Source organism: Entelurus aequoreus, linkage group LG08 (assembly GCF_033978785.1).
Source record: "Entelurus aequoreus isolate RoL-2023_Sb linkage group LG08, RoL_Eaeq_v1.1, whole genome shotgun sequence".
Lineage (NCBI taxonomy): Eukaryota > Metazoa > Chordata > Actinopteri > Syngnathiformes > Syngnathidae > Entelurus > Entelurus aequoreus.
In genome coordinates, this window is record NC_084738.1 from 9,085,157 (window position 1) to 9,102,617 (window position 17,461).

Sequence of the window (17,461 nt, forward strand, 5' to 3'; positions counted from 1 at the left end):
GGTGTATAGAGGCCCATTTCCAGCAACTATCACTCCAGTGTTCTAATGGTACAATGTGTTTGCTCATTGGCTCAGAAGGCTAATTGATGATTAGAAAACCCTTGTGCAATCATGCTCACACATCTGAAAACAGTTTAGCTCGTTACAGAAGCTACAAAACTGACCTTCCTTTGAGCAGATTTGAGTTTCTGGAGCATCACATTTGTGGGGTCAATTAAACGCTCAAAATGGCCAGAAAAAGAGAACTTTCATCTGAAACTCGACAGTCTATTCTTGTTCTTAGAAATGAAGGCTATTCCACAAAATTGTTTGGGTGACCCCAAACTTTTGAACGGTAGTGTATATACCAAATATTGTTATATAAAGTCAATATGTATTGTTGAAAAGAAATCAGATTATTATTACTATTATTACATCTGAGTGATGGGGCAGGACATTATAAGCTTGTACTTCTTCCTGTTCCTTCTCGGACACACACCATGTTACGTTGTTTCTCATTTTCATCTAAATTTACTATTGTTTTTTGGACGACGATATTGTATTGGAGAGGCTATATTTATTTTTGTGCAAATAAATTAATGAAATGAAAAAAAAAATCCACAAAGCTGACACAAAGTTATTTTTTTAAATATACACATTATGTGTTTTCAATTTGTTCTTACTGCAAAATAAAAACAGCATCAAAATGGCCCCCTCATGCTTTGACTTTTAGAATGCGGCCGTTGGTGGAAAAACTTTTAACACCCGTTTTATTGTATTGTCTTTCATACAATATTTATTTTCTACTGTAAATGTTTGTTTTTATTTTTAAAACATGTTTAAATTATGTTTTTTTGGGGGAAGCAAGCACCAATAAAGTTGATTTCCATGTGTTTCAATGGGAGATGTTCATTTGAGATACAAGTGACCAAATTAAGCTTGTAAGTTGAGGTACTACTGTATAAAAACAGTGTTTACTACTGTAGCAACACATGTACCTGATAAAAGTGCGACACTCCTGAAGGTGCTGGCATGCTTTCCTCACTTCCGTGTCATCCAACAGCGTGAGAGTACCGACCGTCAGGTGCAGCTTTGCAGGGTTCTGAAAAATGCTTCCATCTACTCCGTGATCCTGCACACATCAAGCAAGACACTGTGGCTGCTGAATGATACACATTACGGCAGTACCTCGGTTTTTGGACGAACCACTTTTCATATACCGTCTGTTATCGTGCGGCCAAACATTGCATTTTAACTAGTTTGTTTGCCTGTGAATCCTGAATAGAAGGCTCAAAACAAAAAATCTTACGAGGCCAAAGAACGTTGTGAGTGCCAGCACTTGGATGAAGAAGGTGAGAAACACTGTTGAATTCAAGAAATAACTCTTAGCAAAGTACAAAAAAATCATCCATGTAGCTCGCCCCTCTTGTTCTACCTCTCTGCTCATCGCCATCTACACCAAAAAGCATATTCAAGAAAGGTAAAAGTTATGGTTCATTCCAAGGTATCCCCTACATCAGGGGTGTCAAAGTCAAGGCCCACAGGTCAAATCTGGCCCGCAAATTAATTATCTATGGGATGATATTTGATTAGTATTAGAACCGGCCCGCAGGCCACAGCAGCCTGCTGCTGTTTTGCACGCACCAATACTACAATTTTCAAAATGGGGTCCCAGGGACCCCATCAAGTCATAAAAAATGGAGTAACCGTTTTGAAAACATATGATAAATGTATGCATTATCCTGTTATATCTCACATTCTATATTGTGTTATGGAAAAAGGTTGTAATAAACGTTACTTAATTAATTAAAAAACAATATACAAAAGAAAACTAATTTTTATGCATATGTAAATGTATCAGTTATAAACATTCATTCACTTTCTTCTTTCCTTCATGCATCTAAACCTTACCGCTGCCGGTATTTTTTTCTATATTTTTATTGTAATATTTTCAGAATGTGTTTGTTCTATTTTTGGCCAAAGTAAGACAAAGAAAACAATCGGAAGTTGTCTTTATTTTTTATTTTTAATGCCATAGTGTGCCCGTGTGTGCACAGATTTTCCTCCATACGGCCCCTGAGCTAAATTGAGTTTGACACCCCTGCCCTACATGTAATTGATCGTGATGCACCACCACACCTTCAAAATATGTATATTTTATTTACATTAAAACATTTCTATTTTATTTTTTTACATAAAAACTAATTTAAGTTTAGTATATTATTTACCTACTATTGGCCATAATAAGTTAGAAAAACATCTCAAATATCATAGAAATTTACATCTAAGCTTTATTTTGCAAAACAAAACAAAAAAACAACATGCAACAGCTGGTTGCGCACCTAAACGGAGTAGACATCTGGCAAAAGTAAAAAGAAGAAGTTAAAGAGAAAGGTATTTCAAGGTAATTAAGGCAGTTCTTGTTCAAGCTTGTGTAAACTACCCTAATTCTTTTGACATTCCTACTGACAATACCGTCTAACTTTATGCCATGAGCGTCTTTGTACTTCCGTTTGGACGTCTTAGTGGAGTGTGCAATGCATGTTCTCCCGTGCGTGTGTGGGTTTTCTCAGGGTACTCCAGCTTAATCCCATTAAAGAAATATGCAATTTAGGTTAATTGGGTTCGATCCTGCGCTCGGGATCTTTCTGTGTGGAGTTTGCATGTTCTCCCCGTGACTGCGTGGGTTCCCTCCGGGTACTCCGGCTTCCTCCCACCTCCAAAGACATGCACCTGGGGATAGGTTGATTGGCAACACTAAAATGGTCCCTAGTGTGTGAATGTGAGTGTGAATGTTGTCTGTCTGTCTATCTGTGTTGGCCCTGCGATGAGGTAGCGACTTGTCCAGGGTGTACCCCGCCTTCCGCCCGATTGTAGCTGAGATAGGCTCCAGAGCCCCCCGCGACCCCGAAGGGAATAAGCGGTAGAAAATGGATGGATGGATGGAGACTGTAAATTGTCCATAGACATGAATGTTAGTGTGAATGACTGTCTGTATGTGTCATGCGACTGGCCATGCTAATTTGGGTTAGCTTGTCAATGAGCTAGTCCATTGTACGTTAGCATTAAGCTAGCGGCATTAGAGCCAACGTTCATCCTGCCTAACTGAATTGCTTTTTTCAGTTTATTCCAAACTATATTGCAATTCCCACATGTATGTGACCTTCATGTGTATTTATAATGTACTTTCCCTGGTGTGCTTCACACAAAACATCTTTCAAGTTATTTTTTTTCATTTCTAATTCAAAGGACTATTTGCATATTTGGCGAACTAAATTGCAACATTTAGGGAGGGCAGAATATAGTATAGCCCTTACCTTTTACAATAACCAGCTGCAAATAAAACTGCATTGAACAAAGAGAGCACATTCTACCAAGTCAAATTCTTTGTGCATTAAACATACTTGGCCAATAAAGCAGATTCTGATAATATAATTTTTTTTATTATTAATAACTAACACATATTTCTTTAAATATATATAAATCATTTGTTTAGTCTTTGTAAAGAAAATATATGCATCAGTGCAAATTAAAATTATAATGTCATATATGATGATATATTGGCCACGCCCCTAGCCACACCCCCACCACTACATACACTACCGTTCAAAAGTTTGGGGTCACATTGAAATGTCCTTATTTTTGAAGGAAAAGCACTGTACTTTTCAATGAAGATAACTTTAAACTAGTCTTAACTTTAAAGAAATACACTCTATACATTGCTAATGTGGTAAATGACTATTCTAGCTGCAAATGTCTGGTTTTTGGTGCAATATCTTCATAGGTGTATAGAGGCCCATTTCCAGCAACTATCATTCCAGTGTTCTAATGGTACAATGTGTTTGCTCATTGGCTCAGAAGGCTAATTGATGATTAGAAAACCCTTGTGCAATCATGTTCACACATCTGAAAACAGTTTAGCTCGTTACAGAAGCTACAAAACTGACCTTCCTTTGAGCGGATTGAGTTTCTGGAGCATCACATTTGTGGGGTCAATTAAACGCTCAAAATGGCCAGAAAAAGAGAACTTTCATCTGAAACTCGACAGTCTATTCTTGTTCTTAGAAATGAAGGCTATTCCACAAAATTCTTTGGGTGACCCCAAACTTTTGAACGGTAGTGTATATAGCGGCAATCTAGGGGAAACCCTGCGCTCATCCACTTTTTATGGCATTTCGCCTCATGTTCTGCATGTACAACTATAAATATTCTCTACAAAATGTATTCTGTGTTATTTTTGGATTATGTATTCATCCATCCATCCATTTCCTTTTAATACGTAAACTAAGGTATGATGAGGTATGACGATCGTAGTTGGGTAGTACCTGCGAACACTGCTCCAAGATACCATCTTTAAAACTCAGAAAACCATCTTGGATTTTGGGATCGTTGAGCGGGAACGAAAGGAAATGCGTAAACGGTTGCTTCTTCCGGAAATTGTCAACGAGGATTTCAATTCTTGTGACGGCCGACGAGACTGCAGCTTGGTGTGACCCTGTGATGACTGTCCAAAGAAAAGGGAACATAAAAACATCCTCTTAAAAAAACATTTGGATTCAGCGATTTGTGTTTGTTTCCAATTCTTACCAATCGGTCCTTCCAGTCCTTGTTTGGGAATGCTGATGGACGTCTTTGTGTCCGTCTCCAGGCGTTTCCGCGTTTCTCCTTTTTTCCCGATGATGTATCTGTCGGAATCAGACGCACACATGTTGTACCATCGAGCTATGTCAGTAAGTATTTTTTACACGACTCACTTGTATAGAACACTTGGCACATCAACGGCACACTGGAAGCCTCTCTCGGTCTGTTCAATGAAGTGTGTGTCGCACGGTTCCTCTGTGTCAAACTCCTCATTTTCTAAAACACAATAAAGCACAAATAATCCTTTTTATTCTCACTTTACTTGAGGGGTGACAATGTGCAAACAGACTCACCTGACTGATTCGCTAATGCTACAATTGACATATTTAATTTTTAAGATTACAGTTTTGGGTGCAATAAAATGAACTGGAAATCTCATATAAAAATGATAAAACATAAGATAGCAGGAAACACTTCAATAATGAATAAAGCTAAATATGTTCTGGACCAAAAATCACTACATATTTTCTACTGTTCGCTAGTGTTACCATATCTGAGTTATTGTGAGGAAATAACTACAAAAGTACACTTCTGGACGAAGTGGCTGGGGAGAGGGAAGTCTGGGCTTCCCTGCTTAGGCTGCTGCCCCCGCGACCCGACCTCGGATAAGCGGAAGAAGATGGATGGATGCTTCTTCCTAGTCCTTTTCGGACATGTCGTCAATGGAAACATGTGCATCGTTTAGTAAATGTTTGCATGTTCGAAACAAACCTAACAACAACAATTAAGCAGAATTAATCACATTACTTCAGCGGTGTACTCACATGTAAACAGATCGACTTGACAAGTTAGCTAAGTGCGCTAATGCCGCAATGGACACATTTACTGTACCTGGCGGTCCTACATAGGAAATATCCTCTTCTTCTTCATATTGCTCATCTTTAGTGATATTCTTTCGGTATATTCTCCCTTGTATATTTATCAGCGGGGGGCGTAATACATCCATAATGTAAAGGTTGTCACTTTATATATTAGCTTGGCTTGGCTAACGAGTTCAACTACTTTGCGGTAGTGATGTTTTTATAGATCTACAGTCGAGCTGGAGCGGCCATTTGTGATGACATCACGCCATCCAGATGACTGTTAGATCTACACAGGATTGCACTTTACGGCTCTGCTCCTGTCGTAAAGCGTCTCGTCGTTGTGGGAAGCTGCTGTTAGGAAGCTAAGCATCGTCAACAAGTCGGGAGTACAGAAACAAATCAAGTATTTTATTAGTTTTTACGCGCATTGACGGTAATATTGGTTGCTAACCTTGACATAACAAAGATGAAATACTGTATTGTGTTGTTGACGGGCGACCATTACTGTAGTTAATAGTCGCAGTGGCTTGCTATTAAAAATGTGGCACTAGCTTGATAATATCATGCTAACACCTGCATAAATAGTTACTACACGTTAATTTTATTGATAATTATGTGCAATTTTTCTCATTGTATCCCATTGGGTTGAGTTTTTCCTTTCCCTGATGTGGGATCTGAGCCGAGGATGTCGTTGTGGCTTGTGCAGCCCTTTGAGACACTCGTGATTTAGGGCTATATAAATAAACTTTGATTGATGGATTGATGACTGATTGATTAATTTTAATTTTCGCACAGGGTAATTAATGGCAGCGTCTTCTTCGTCCTCCTCCGCTGGAGGCGTCAGCGGGAGCTCGGTGACCGGCTCAGGGTTCAGCGCCTCGGAGCTTATCCCCCCTCGGAAGGTGCTGTACACTTACCCTAAAGGGGCCGGGGAAATGATGGAAGGTATGTGTCTGAATACATGATTTGGCACGAATAAACAGGAATGCATTGTCTTTGATGCTGCTCCACAATGTATTCCACCAGGCATCTTCTAGATCAGGGGTGTCAAACTCGTTTTAGATCGGGGGCCACGTGGAGAAAAAAAAATCTACTCCCAAGTGGGCCGGACTGGTAAAATCGCGGCACGATAACTTAAAAATAAAGAAAACTTCAGATTGTTTTCTTTGTTTAAAAATAGAACAAGCACAAATGTACAAATTAGAGATGTCCGATAATGGCTTTTTTGCCGATATCCGATATTCCGATATTGTCCAACTCTTAATTACCGATTCCCATATCAACCGATACTGATATATACAGTCGTGGAATTAACACATTATTATGCCTAATTTTGTTGTGATGCCCCGCTGGATGCATTAAATAATGTAACAAGGTTTTCCAAAATAAATCAACTCAAGTTATGTAAAAAAAATGCCAACATGGCACTGCCATATTTATTATTGAATTCACAGAGTGCATCATTTTTTTTAACATGCCTCAAAACAGCAGCTTGGAATTTGGGACATGCTTTCCCTGAGAGAGCATGAGGAGGTTGAGGTGGGCAGGTTTTTTTGGGGGGGGGTGTATATTGTTGCGTCCCGGAAGAGTTAGTGCTGCAAGGGGTTCTGGGTATTTGTTCTGTTGTGTTTATGTTGTGTTACGGTGCGGATGTTCTCCCGAAATGTGTTTGTCATTCTTGTTTGGTGTGGGTTCACAGTGTGGCGCATATTTGTAACAGTGTTAAAGTTGTTTATACGTCACCCTCAGTGTGACCTGTATGGCTGTTGACCAAGTATGCCTTGCATTCACTTGTGTGTGTGAAAAGCCGTAGGTATTATGTGATTAGGCTGGCACGCAAAGGCAGAGCCTTTAAGGTTTATTGGCGCTCTGTACTTCTCCCTACGTCCGTGTACCACTCTGTACAGCGGCGTTTTAAAAAGTCATACATTTTACTTTTTGAAACCGATAATTTCCGATATCACATTTTAAAGTATTTATCTCTAGTACAAATCATAATGTTGCTGTTGTTGTTTTTTACACTTACATGTTGCGGTTAATAATTTATTTGTTGTAATTTATATTTTCTGAATAAATTATGTGATAATGTTCATCAGTCAACTCATTGGTGTCAATTTTCAATCCATCAAGATAAGAAACATTTGATCAAAATCAAATTACAAGATGTTATTTATGTAGTTTGATCATTTTCCTCGATTGATGTACTAACATCATGTGGTTAATTTTGTACATATGTAGCATCATGTACAAAGATACAAAGAATTGCTATTGCGACATCCAGTGGACACATTTAGAACAGCTGTTCCATTCATTAAAAAAATGTCAGGTTAATTTTTATACTTAGGAAAGTCATCCCGCGGGCCTGATCCGGCCCTCTGGCCGTACGTTTGACACCCCTGTTCTAGATTTTGGTACGCTAAATTTAGTCATGAATACACTTTTTCTTCAAGTCTTTTACCGTTTTTGATTTTCAGACGGATCTGACAGGTTTCTATGCGAGTCTGTATTCAGCTACCAAGTGGCGTCTGCACTCAAGCAGGTCAAACACGGTAAGTAACACAAAAACATTCCATTCCACTGAAAAGCTGCCATTTGCTGGTTAAAACCCTAAAAATAACCTTCAGTTTCTGCCTTTCCCCCGACTCTAAATCTGATAATACACATGTAGAACCAGTGTTGGCGCTAGGAATGTTCAAAGTGGGGTCCCAGGGACCCTATCAAGTCAAAAAAATGGGGTCCCACAGTACATTTTTGGGTTGCCACTTTTTTGTAAGCGTTTTGAAAACAAATGATAAATGTATGCATTATCCTGTTATATCTCACATTCTATATTGTGTTTTGGAAAAAGGTTGTCATAAACGTTATTAATTAACATAATACAAAAGAAAACAAATTTTTATTCTTATGTAAATTTATTCGGTTATAAACATTCATTCACTTTCTTCTTTCCTTCATGGATCATTCTGAGACATACCTCAGTTTGTCCGAGTGCAAACTAAGTCAGTAGTTGTGATTGTTAAAACTTTCGGCGAATCTAAATTTAAGAAATTGTCCCGGAAAGTTCATTACTTTGAAGTCGACCAATAAAGCGCAATAAACGTGCACGGAAATTTGACTCGGCAAATATAGATAAATAAAAAAACACCGGCCGAAACCGATAATCGCTAGAAAAAACAAGCAAAGGGTCGGTAAAAAAAAAATACAAATCCGCATCCCGGGTACGCGCGGACTTCCGGAAATTTGCGTCCTTTCTGATTTCAATGTGTAAAAAGTGCATTAACGCCAACAGTGTAGAACTACTCAAAACATATGTTGAACTCTTGTTTGTTTGGTTTTTACCTCTGCCAGGAGTTCATCGCTGCCGCTGGTTTGTCTGTCAGCTAGTTAGTAAAATAACTGAAAGATTTTCAGGAAGGTTTCACGAAATGTCAAAAACAGGATAAGGGGCTAGGAATGCGTTTTGGTAAAATTTAATATGAATAGAATATAACTTTACTGTCATTGAAATGAAAAAGTACCGTATTTTTCGGACCAAAGGGCGCACCGGATTAAAAGGCACACTGCCGATGAGCGGGTCTATTCAGGTCTTTTTTCATACAAAAGGCGCACCGGATTATAAGGTGCATTAAAGGGGTCATATTATGATTTTTGTCTAAATGTAAAACACTATCTTGTGGTCTACATAACATGTAATGGTGGTTCTTTGGTCAAAATGTTGCATAGATTATGTTTTACAGACCATTTTCAAGTAGCGTTCTGACAGTCGCTTCAGGATGCGGTGTTTTGTGGGCGGTCTTATTTACGTGGCTCACCTTCGACAGCGTCTTCTCCCCGTCATCTTTGTTGTAGCGGTGTAGCTTGCAAGGACGGGAGTGGAAGAAGTGTCAAAAGATGGAGCTAACTGTTTTAATGACATTCACACTTTACTTCAATCAATAACGAAGCAGCATCTCCTCATCCGTGGCTCAATAATGCAACATCAACGCCGAAAATGTGTCCCGTGAAAAACCGTCTGACCGGAACCCTCTAATAACTAAAGTTCCATGGGTGAATAATGTAAACCCACTACAGTTTCTTGCTTTAATTGCTAGTCTACTGACACATATAAGTAAGAACTTTACGCTACTTTATATTAGAAATGGCAACAGTGGAAGATGAATGCCACATAAGAAGATAGAGAAAAAGAAGAAGCTTATGACTACGGTGTCTGCACGGACTACAATTGCGGACGGGCGCACATTTTCAGGACTTAAGCAGATCCTAAATACACATCAGCAGGTACTAGAAGGTAAGAAAAGTTGGTTTTGCATAATATTGCGAAACAAAACGCCAGGTAATATGTCTGCTAATAGGTGCCATTTTGCGGTCCTTATACACACACCATAATAATACTGGTATGTTTAATGTGCCGATAATCCATCAGGCGGTGCGGCTTCATAGCTTACCAAAGTCGTACTAAAAACATTTTGACAGAATTTTGAGCGCCGTGTGTAATGTTCCATATTCTCAATGGAACATTTAAAGTTTTGGTGTTGTTTACTGCCATCATATTGCAGTCTACACTATCCCTTATGTATGACTGCCATCTACTGGTCACACTTACACCATGTACCTGATAAAATTGCTTCGAGGTCGGTAAGCACAATCAGAACTATGCCGTACATTAGGCGCACCGGGTTATAAGGCGCACTGTCCGTTTTTGAGGAAATTAACGGATTTTAAGTGCGCCTTATAGTCCGAAAAATACGGCGCATCAAAATTTTCAGTCTAACCCGTCGAAGAACAGACATACAGTATACAGTAGTACACAGAACAGGAAGACTGATTGGTCGCCCCCTGGCGGTGCCCCATTGAGAGGTAGGAAGGAAACTCTCAAACTAAGCTCCGATGTATATCGAATTTGTCAATAGACAAGAGCAACGCTTATTCCAATAAACAGATGACCTGTTATCACAGTTCCAAATAGATTTCCAAACGAAAAGAATCACCATGCACACAACCCTCCACTTCTCCCTCATGTATCCAGCAACAAAAGTTCCGTCATGACTGGCAGGTTCCCCAGGACCTGAAGGTCTTGTCAATTTCATTGAAAGACCAGTTTACATTCATTGACATTTTGCATGCACTTCGTCCCGCGAAACGGGGCCCCACACGGATGGCAGGGCTCTACGCACAGCTTGTAATCTGCATATGATAAGAAGCGACCCTGCATATATCACACATATACTGTATGTCAAGGAATATTTTCCAACAACTTCCTGTGGACCACGTGACTTGTGGAATATTCCACATTTTTCAGAGGAGGTAATGAGTTAGGGTAACTGGACATGTGAAAACTGTGAAAACCAAGGCACACAACTATTTTTACCACCTGCAATTTTTCCAAATGTTTTTCAAATAAAAACATGAATAACTATATTATATTCATGTCAGTGTTTCAGATAGCTGGCAATTAGCGCTCTATTTTCCACCTAGCTATTAGCACACTAGTAGCTAAAGTTAAAGTACCAATGATTGTCACACACACACTAGGTGTGGCGAAACTATTCTTCGCATTTGACCCATGACCCTTGATCACCCCCTGGGAGGTAAGGGGAGCAGTGGGCAGCAGCGGTGGCCGCGCCCGGGAATCATTTTTGGTGATTTAACCCCCAATTCCAACCCTTGATGCGGAGTGCCAAGCAGGGAGGTAATGGGTCCCATTTTTATAGTCTTTGGTATGACTCGGCCGGGGTTTGAACTCACAACCTACCGATCTCAGGGCGGACACTCTAACCACTGGGCCACTGAGTAGGTGTAGCAAGGGATTAGCACGTTAATGGCTAGTAAACAATTAGCATGCTTTTTGTTAACTAGCGACTGGCATGCTAGTGGCCAGCTAGCAAGTAGTGCTCTGGAGGCCACCTAACCATTAGCATGCTAGTGGCCAGTTAGCGATTAACGGTCTAGTTGCCACCTAGTGATTAGCGTGCTAGTTGCTAGCTAGTGATTAATGTGCTAGTTGCCCGCTATTGATTAGAGCGCCAGTGGCCATTTACCAATTAGTGGTTGAGTAACCACCTCGCAAATAGCCAGTAACCAGCTAGCGATTAGCGTGCCATTTTCCAGCTAGCGATTAGCACGCTAGCGGCCAGTGATGGCTATGTAGAAAGCTTGTACCGCTTGATTTAACTTTCACTGATGTCATTTTGGCGTTGCATGATTGCGTGAAGGATTTAGCGATTAGGGTGCCATTTTCCAGCTAGCGATTAGCGATCGTGTATACTCGCATATACTTATACGGTATATAAAGGGGGGGTGCATGCTTCATCTCTCTGTCAATTTGGGGATCCTTGGCCTGGAAAATTATTATATTTCATAGTAAAGTCTAACAAAATGCTACTTCTCCAGCATTGAAGGTAGTTGCGATAAATATTTTAAATTGTGTTATTTAAATATACATTCAAATCAATATGTTGCACACTCAATGAGAAAAATATACAGTACAGGCCTAAAGTTAGGAAACACCTTCTCCTCATTCAATGCGTTTTCTTCATTTTCATGACTATTTACATTGTAGATTGTCCCTGAAGGCATCAAGACTATGGATGAACACATGTGGAGTTATGTACTTAACAAAAAAAGGTGACATCACTGAAAACATGTTTTATGTTCTAGTTTCTTCAAAATAGCCACCCTTTGCTCTGATTACTGCTTTGCACACTCTTGGCATTCTCCCGGTGAGCTTCAAGAGGTAGTCACCTGAAATGGTTTTCACTTCACAGGTGTGCTTGAAGCTCATCGAGAGAATGCCAAGAGTGTGCGAAAAAGTATGGCTATTTTGAAAAAAACGAGTATATAAAACATGCTTTCAGTTATTTCACCTTTTTTTTGTTAAGTACATAACCCCACATGTGTTCATTCATAGTTTTGATGCCTTCAGTGACAATCTACAACGTAAATAGTCATGAAAATAAAGAAAACGCATTGAATGAGGAGGTGTGACTAAACTTTTGGCCCGTACTGTATATTTGACAGTTTGTTATCATGCATTTCTACTTTCTCATATTTACCTTTTGTCCCTGCAGATCAACAAGTGTCCCGTATGGAGAAACTGGCGAGCTTGGTGGAGGAGCTGGAAGCGGACGAGTGGCGGTACAAACCCATCGAACAGCTACTGGGTTTCACGCCGTCCTAAATAATAATGACACAAAAAGACACATTTGCTTCTGCTAATATGTGATGTGTTTTTCTATTCTCTTCTTATGCAAATGTGGGATTGACATTTCAGCAGTTGCAACAGTCCATGACAGTGACTGATTGTCCTCGCCGCCGCTCGCTCTAACAAAACAAGAGCATGTATATAATAATAAAAACTCTTTCTAGGACATTCCTCCTGGTGTTTCTAATCTCAGAGATGACGATAAAAGAAACGTTTTGCATCACAGTGATGTCACCGGCGCCTATCAGTGAGCAAACATTGCGTTTTGTTCCCCATGTTGTGGCCTACGTGAGTGGGGGTTATTTTTCTTCCCAGCGACGAGGAGGGTGTGGAGCGGACAGAATGTCCTGTCGCAAGAGCGAATTTGGAAGGACGGCCCACTGTGCTTGGCAAAGACACGCCTCTGGACCGAGTTTCTATTACATCCAGTGGGGGCGGGGTGGAGGTTCAAAAGTTTGTTCTGTGCTCTACATCCACAAAAACACCTTCCAGGAATCCACACCTTTAGGAACTGAAGAGTTAAGATCAAGTTCATTGCAAATACGGTAGATTCATTGTCAGTCCTGCTGTTCTACAAAACCAGTGAAGTTGGCACGTTGTGTAAATGGTAAATAAAAACAGAATACAATTATTAGCAAATCCTTTTCAACTTATATTCAATTGAATAGACTGCAAAGACAAGATAATTAATGTTCGGAATGAGAAACTTACTTTTTTTTTGCAAATAATCATTAACTTAGACTTTAATGGCAGCAACAAATTGCATTTTTTACCACTGTGTTACATGGCCTTTCCTTTTAACAACACTCAGTAAACGTTTGGGAACTGAGGAGACCAATTTTTGAAGCTTCTCAGGTGGAATTCTTCTTCTTTCTTGCTTGATGTACAGCTTAAGTTGTTCAACAGTCCAGAATCTCCATTGTGGTATTTTAGGCTTCATAATGCGCCACACATTTTCAATGGGAGACAGGTCTGGACTACAGGCAGGCCAGTCTAGTACCCGCACTCTTTTACTATGAAGCCACGCTGTTGTAACACGTGGCTTGGCATTGTCTTGCTGAGATAAGCAGGGGCGTCCATGAAAAAGACGTTGCTTGGATGGCAACATATGTTGCTCCAAAACCTGTATGTACCTTTCAGCGTTAATGGTGCCTTCACAGATGTGTAAGTTACCCATGCCTTGGGCACTAATACACCCCCATACCATCACAGATGCTGGCTTTTCAACTTTGCGCCTGGTTCTTTTCCTCTTTGGTCCGGAGGACACGACGTCCACAGTTTCCAAAAACAACTTGAAATGTGGACTCGTCAGACCACAGAACACTTTTCCACCTTTCATCAGTCCATCTTGGAGGAGCTCGGCCCAGCAAAGCCGGCGGCGTTTCTGGGTGTTGTTGATAAATGGCTTTCGCTTTGCATAGGAGAGTTTTAACTTGCACTTACAGATGTAGCGACAAACTGTAGTTACTGACAGTGGTTTTCTGAAGTATTCCTGAACCCATGTGGTGATACTCTTTACACAATGATGTCGGTTTTTGATGCAGTACCGCCTGAGGGATCGAAGGTCCGTAATATCATCGCTTACATGCAGTGAATTCTCCAGATTTTCAGAACCTTTTGACGATATTACGGACCGTAGATGATGAAATCCCTAAATTCCTTGCAGTAGCTGGTTGAGAAATGTTGTTCTTAAACAATTTGCTCACGCATTTGTTCACAAAGTGGTGACCCTCGCCCCATCCTTGTTTGTGAATGACTGAGCATTTCATGGAAGGTGCTTTTATACCCAATCATGGCACCCACCTGTTCCCAATTAGCCTGTTCATCTGTGGGATGTTCCAAATAAGTGTTTAATGAGAATTCCTCAACTTTCTCAGTTTTTTTGCCACTTGTGCCAGCTTTTTTTAAACATGTTGCAGGCATCAAATTCCACATGAGCTAATATTTGCCAAAAATAACAAAGCTTACCAGTTCGAACGTTAAGTATCTTGTCTTTGCAGTCTATTCAATGGAATATAGGTTGAAAAGGATTTGCAAATCATTGTATTTTGTTTTTAATTATGATTTACACAACGTGCCAACTTCACTGGTTTTTGGTTTTGTAAAAGGTCAATAATGCAGAGTAAAAATATCAAATGTAGAGTCAAAGAAAAGCATGAAAAAATTAACATAAATTTACAAATAATATATAAAATAAAAATGTTAAGAATGAACATTTAAAAAAAGAAAAGTGTACTATTAAATATAAAACTTAATACAAATATATATGAAAAAAAATATGTTCTTTACATTTGTATATTGTATTTTTATTTATTTATTATTTATTATTTTTTATTTATATTTTTATTTATTTATTTATATTTTTTTATATTATATTATATTATATATATTCAATTTATACCATGCTTTTCTTTGAATCTATATTTGATATTTTACTCAATACATTTTTTCATTTACATTTTATTTACATTTTCTATAACAGTATATCATTTTTAAAAACGTAGATTCTTGACGTTTTTATTTGATATGTTGTTTGTAAATATGTATTCAATTTATAACTAATAATTGTATATCTTTTACTCAGCAATACATACTTTTTCATTCATATTTTTATTAAGATGTTTTATTGTACACAATTTATTCAAATATGTGTTCTTAACATTTTTATTAAATACACAATACATTGCATATACCAATTAAAAGTCCATGCCCCTGAAAAAGTGTGGTACGGAATAAAATAATAAGATTGCAGAGTAATAAAGTATGCAGAAGCAAATGAGAAATATAGAAATCTAAAAAAAGTATTAAATAAACCAAAATACAAACAAATATATTTATATGCTGAGTATATTTGTTTAAAAAAACGATAAAAATGACATCAAATAATGAATGAAATATGGTACACTCATCCATCCATTTTCTACCCCGCTTCTTCCCATTAGTTTCGCGGGTAAACTGAAGCCTATCCCAGCAAAAATGTATTGCGAAAATGGAGCTAAAAGGCACAATATAAGGAGAAAACGCATAATAAATTAGGGCTTTTCAAAGGAAGGACACCCAGTTCAAACCCTTGGAAAAGATTAACATTTTTAAGAGCAGATTGCTATGACAGATTAGAGATTAGATTGTTTGAAGTCGGTCTTTAAACACAGCAGTCTCTTAGGAATACACAAAATACGAATAATAGTGACGGTCCTTAGCTCTCAGATAATGTGGCCCCAAAAACAATGTAGTTGAACAGCTCTGTAGCACAGGTGTCAAACTCAAGGCCCGGGGGCCAGATCTGGCCCGCGACATCATTGTATCTGGCCCGCAAACACCTGGAAATTATATGTGTCAATAAAGTACTTGATATTTTCTCACTAAATGTAAAATATTTTTTTCATTTTGACAGAAAAAATATATGAACTGCTTGAAATTGCAAACCTTTTAAATATTAATAGTATCCATTATTGCAAAAAATATTACAGTATATTATCATACTTTCCAAAAAATGTTTGTCTAAATAAAAAAAAAACTAAATATCTGCTTGACTTATGATTTTACAGCAAACTATCCATCAAATTGAAAAAAACTAAAATTTTTAGCGTTAAAATTCTGTTGACTGAGCTGCCATATTTTTACTGTAAAATCCTGTTTATTTTCCATTACATTGTTTATAATTGTTTATTACTGTAAATGGAAAAACGACTTAATTTTTAAAATTACAGAGCGACAAACTTTGCGAGACATTTAAAAAATGACAAATTAACTCAAATCAATACATGGCCAACTTTAAATTTCAATCTAAAATGACGGAACGACAAATTTTTAAATACATTTTAAAAAAAATAACGAATGACAAACTTCGAATTTAAACAAAAAAAAATGACGAAAATGACGAAACGACAATATTTTAGCTTGAATTAAAAAATGACAGAAGGACAAAGTTTGAAATTAAATTTTAAAAAATGATGGAACAAAAACCATGAAATTAGAATTAGAATTTTGACATTTTGAACTTAAATTAGAAAAAAAACACTATTTTACAGTAAGATTTTGTAAATGTAAAGATTTTACTGTAAAATCGACAGTCTACTTAAAAATGTATACATAATTAATAACAAATTCCAGAGGCAAATTCATATATTATTCACTGTTACAAGCGGCCCTGATGGCAGCCATAACTGCCATGTGGCCCTCAATGAAAACCAGTTTGACATCCCTTGCTCCATATAGCAGGTGTGTCAAACTCATTTTAAATCGGGGGCCACATGGAGAAAAATCTACTCCCAACTGGTAAAATCACGGCACGATAACTTAAAAATAAAGACAACTTCAGATTGTTTTCTTTGTTAAAAAATAGAACAAGCACATTCTGAAAATGTACAAATCATAATGTTATTGGGTTTTTTTTTTACACTTACATGTCGCGGTTAATAGTATTCTACCTTTATTTGTTGTTATTTATACTTTCAGAATAAATGATGTGATAATGTTCATCAGTCAACTCATTGGTGTTAATTTTCAATCTATCAAGATAAAAAAACAAGGTAGCACTTTAGTATAGGGAACATATTCACCATTAATTAGTTGCTTATTAACATAAACATTTGTAACATATTGGCTCTTAATTAGTCTTTATTAAGTACTTATTCTGCATGGCCTTATTATACAACCAATAAGCCATTAACTAAGAGTCTTCCCTCAATAACCTCAGAATTATTGCTTATTAGTAACCCTAACCCTTATATGTTCCCCTAGTGTCCAAATAACTCTAAATTAGGTCTTTGTTACTTAGAATATGTTCCCCATACTAGAGTCTTACCAAAAATAATATCCAAATCAAATTACAGGA

At 38.0% G+C, this 17,461-nt stretch overlaps 2 protein-coding genes across 4 annotated transcripts in view; one reads left to right on the plus strand and one right to left on the minus strand.

Annotated features, from left to right (window-relative positions):
• The window catches only part of ascc1 (activating signal cointegrator 1 complex subunit 1), a 31,255-nt gene extending 25,594 nt beyond the window's left edge, over positions 1-5,661 (minus strand). For both annotated transcript variants that reach the window (XM_062055457.1, XM_062055456.1), the window contains exons 1-5: positions 5,452-5,661; positions 4,734-4,836; positions 4,567-4,664; positions 4,305-4,483; positions 978-1,111 (exon numbers count right to left, since the gene is read on the minus strand). In XM_062055457.1, coding sequence (XP_061911441.1) covers positions 978-1,111; positions 4,305-4,483; positions 4,567-4,664; positions 4,734-4,836; positions 5,452-5,566 — 629 coding nt within the window. In that variant the 5' untranslated portion in view covers positions 5,567-5,661. The remainder of the gene's footprint in view (positions 1-977; positions 1,112-4,304; positions 4,484-4,566; positions 4,665-4,733; positions 4,837-5,451) is intronic.
• Positions 5,662-5,704: 43 nt separating this feature from the next.
• anapc16 (anaphase promoting complex subunit 16) lies at positions 5,705-12,810 on the plus strand. 2 transcript variants are annotated; one of them, XM_062055470.1, is made up of 4 exons: positions 5,705-5,826; positions 6,219-6,368; positions 7,898-7,972; positions 12,491-12,810. In XM_062055470.1, the coding sequence occupies exons 2-4, from the start codon at positions 6,227-6,229 to the stop codon at positions 12,598-12,600; spliced, it is 327 nt and encodes a 108-aa protein (XP_061911454.1). In that variant the 5' UTR covers positions 5,705-5,826; positions 6,219-6,226; the 3' UTR covers positions 12,601-12,810. The 2 variants fall into 2 exon arrangements, with proteins under 2 accessions (XP_061911454.1, XP_061911453.1); XM_062055469.1 differs by having other exon boundaries at positions 5,719-5,856; positions 12,491-12,808.
• Positions 12,811-17,461: the final 4,651 nt, after the last annotated feature.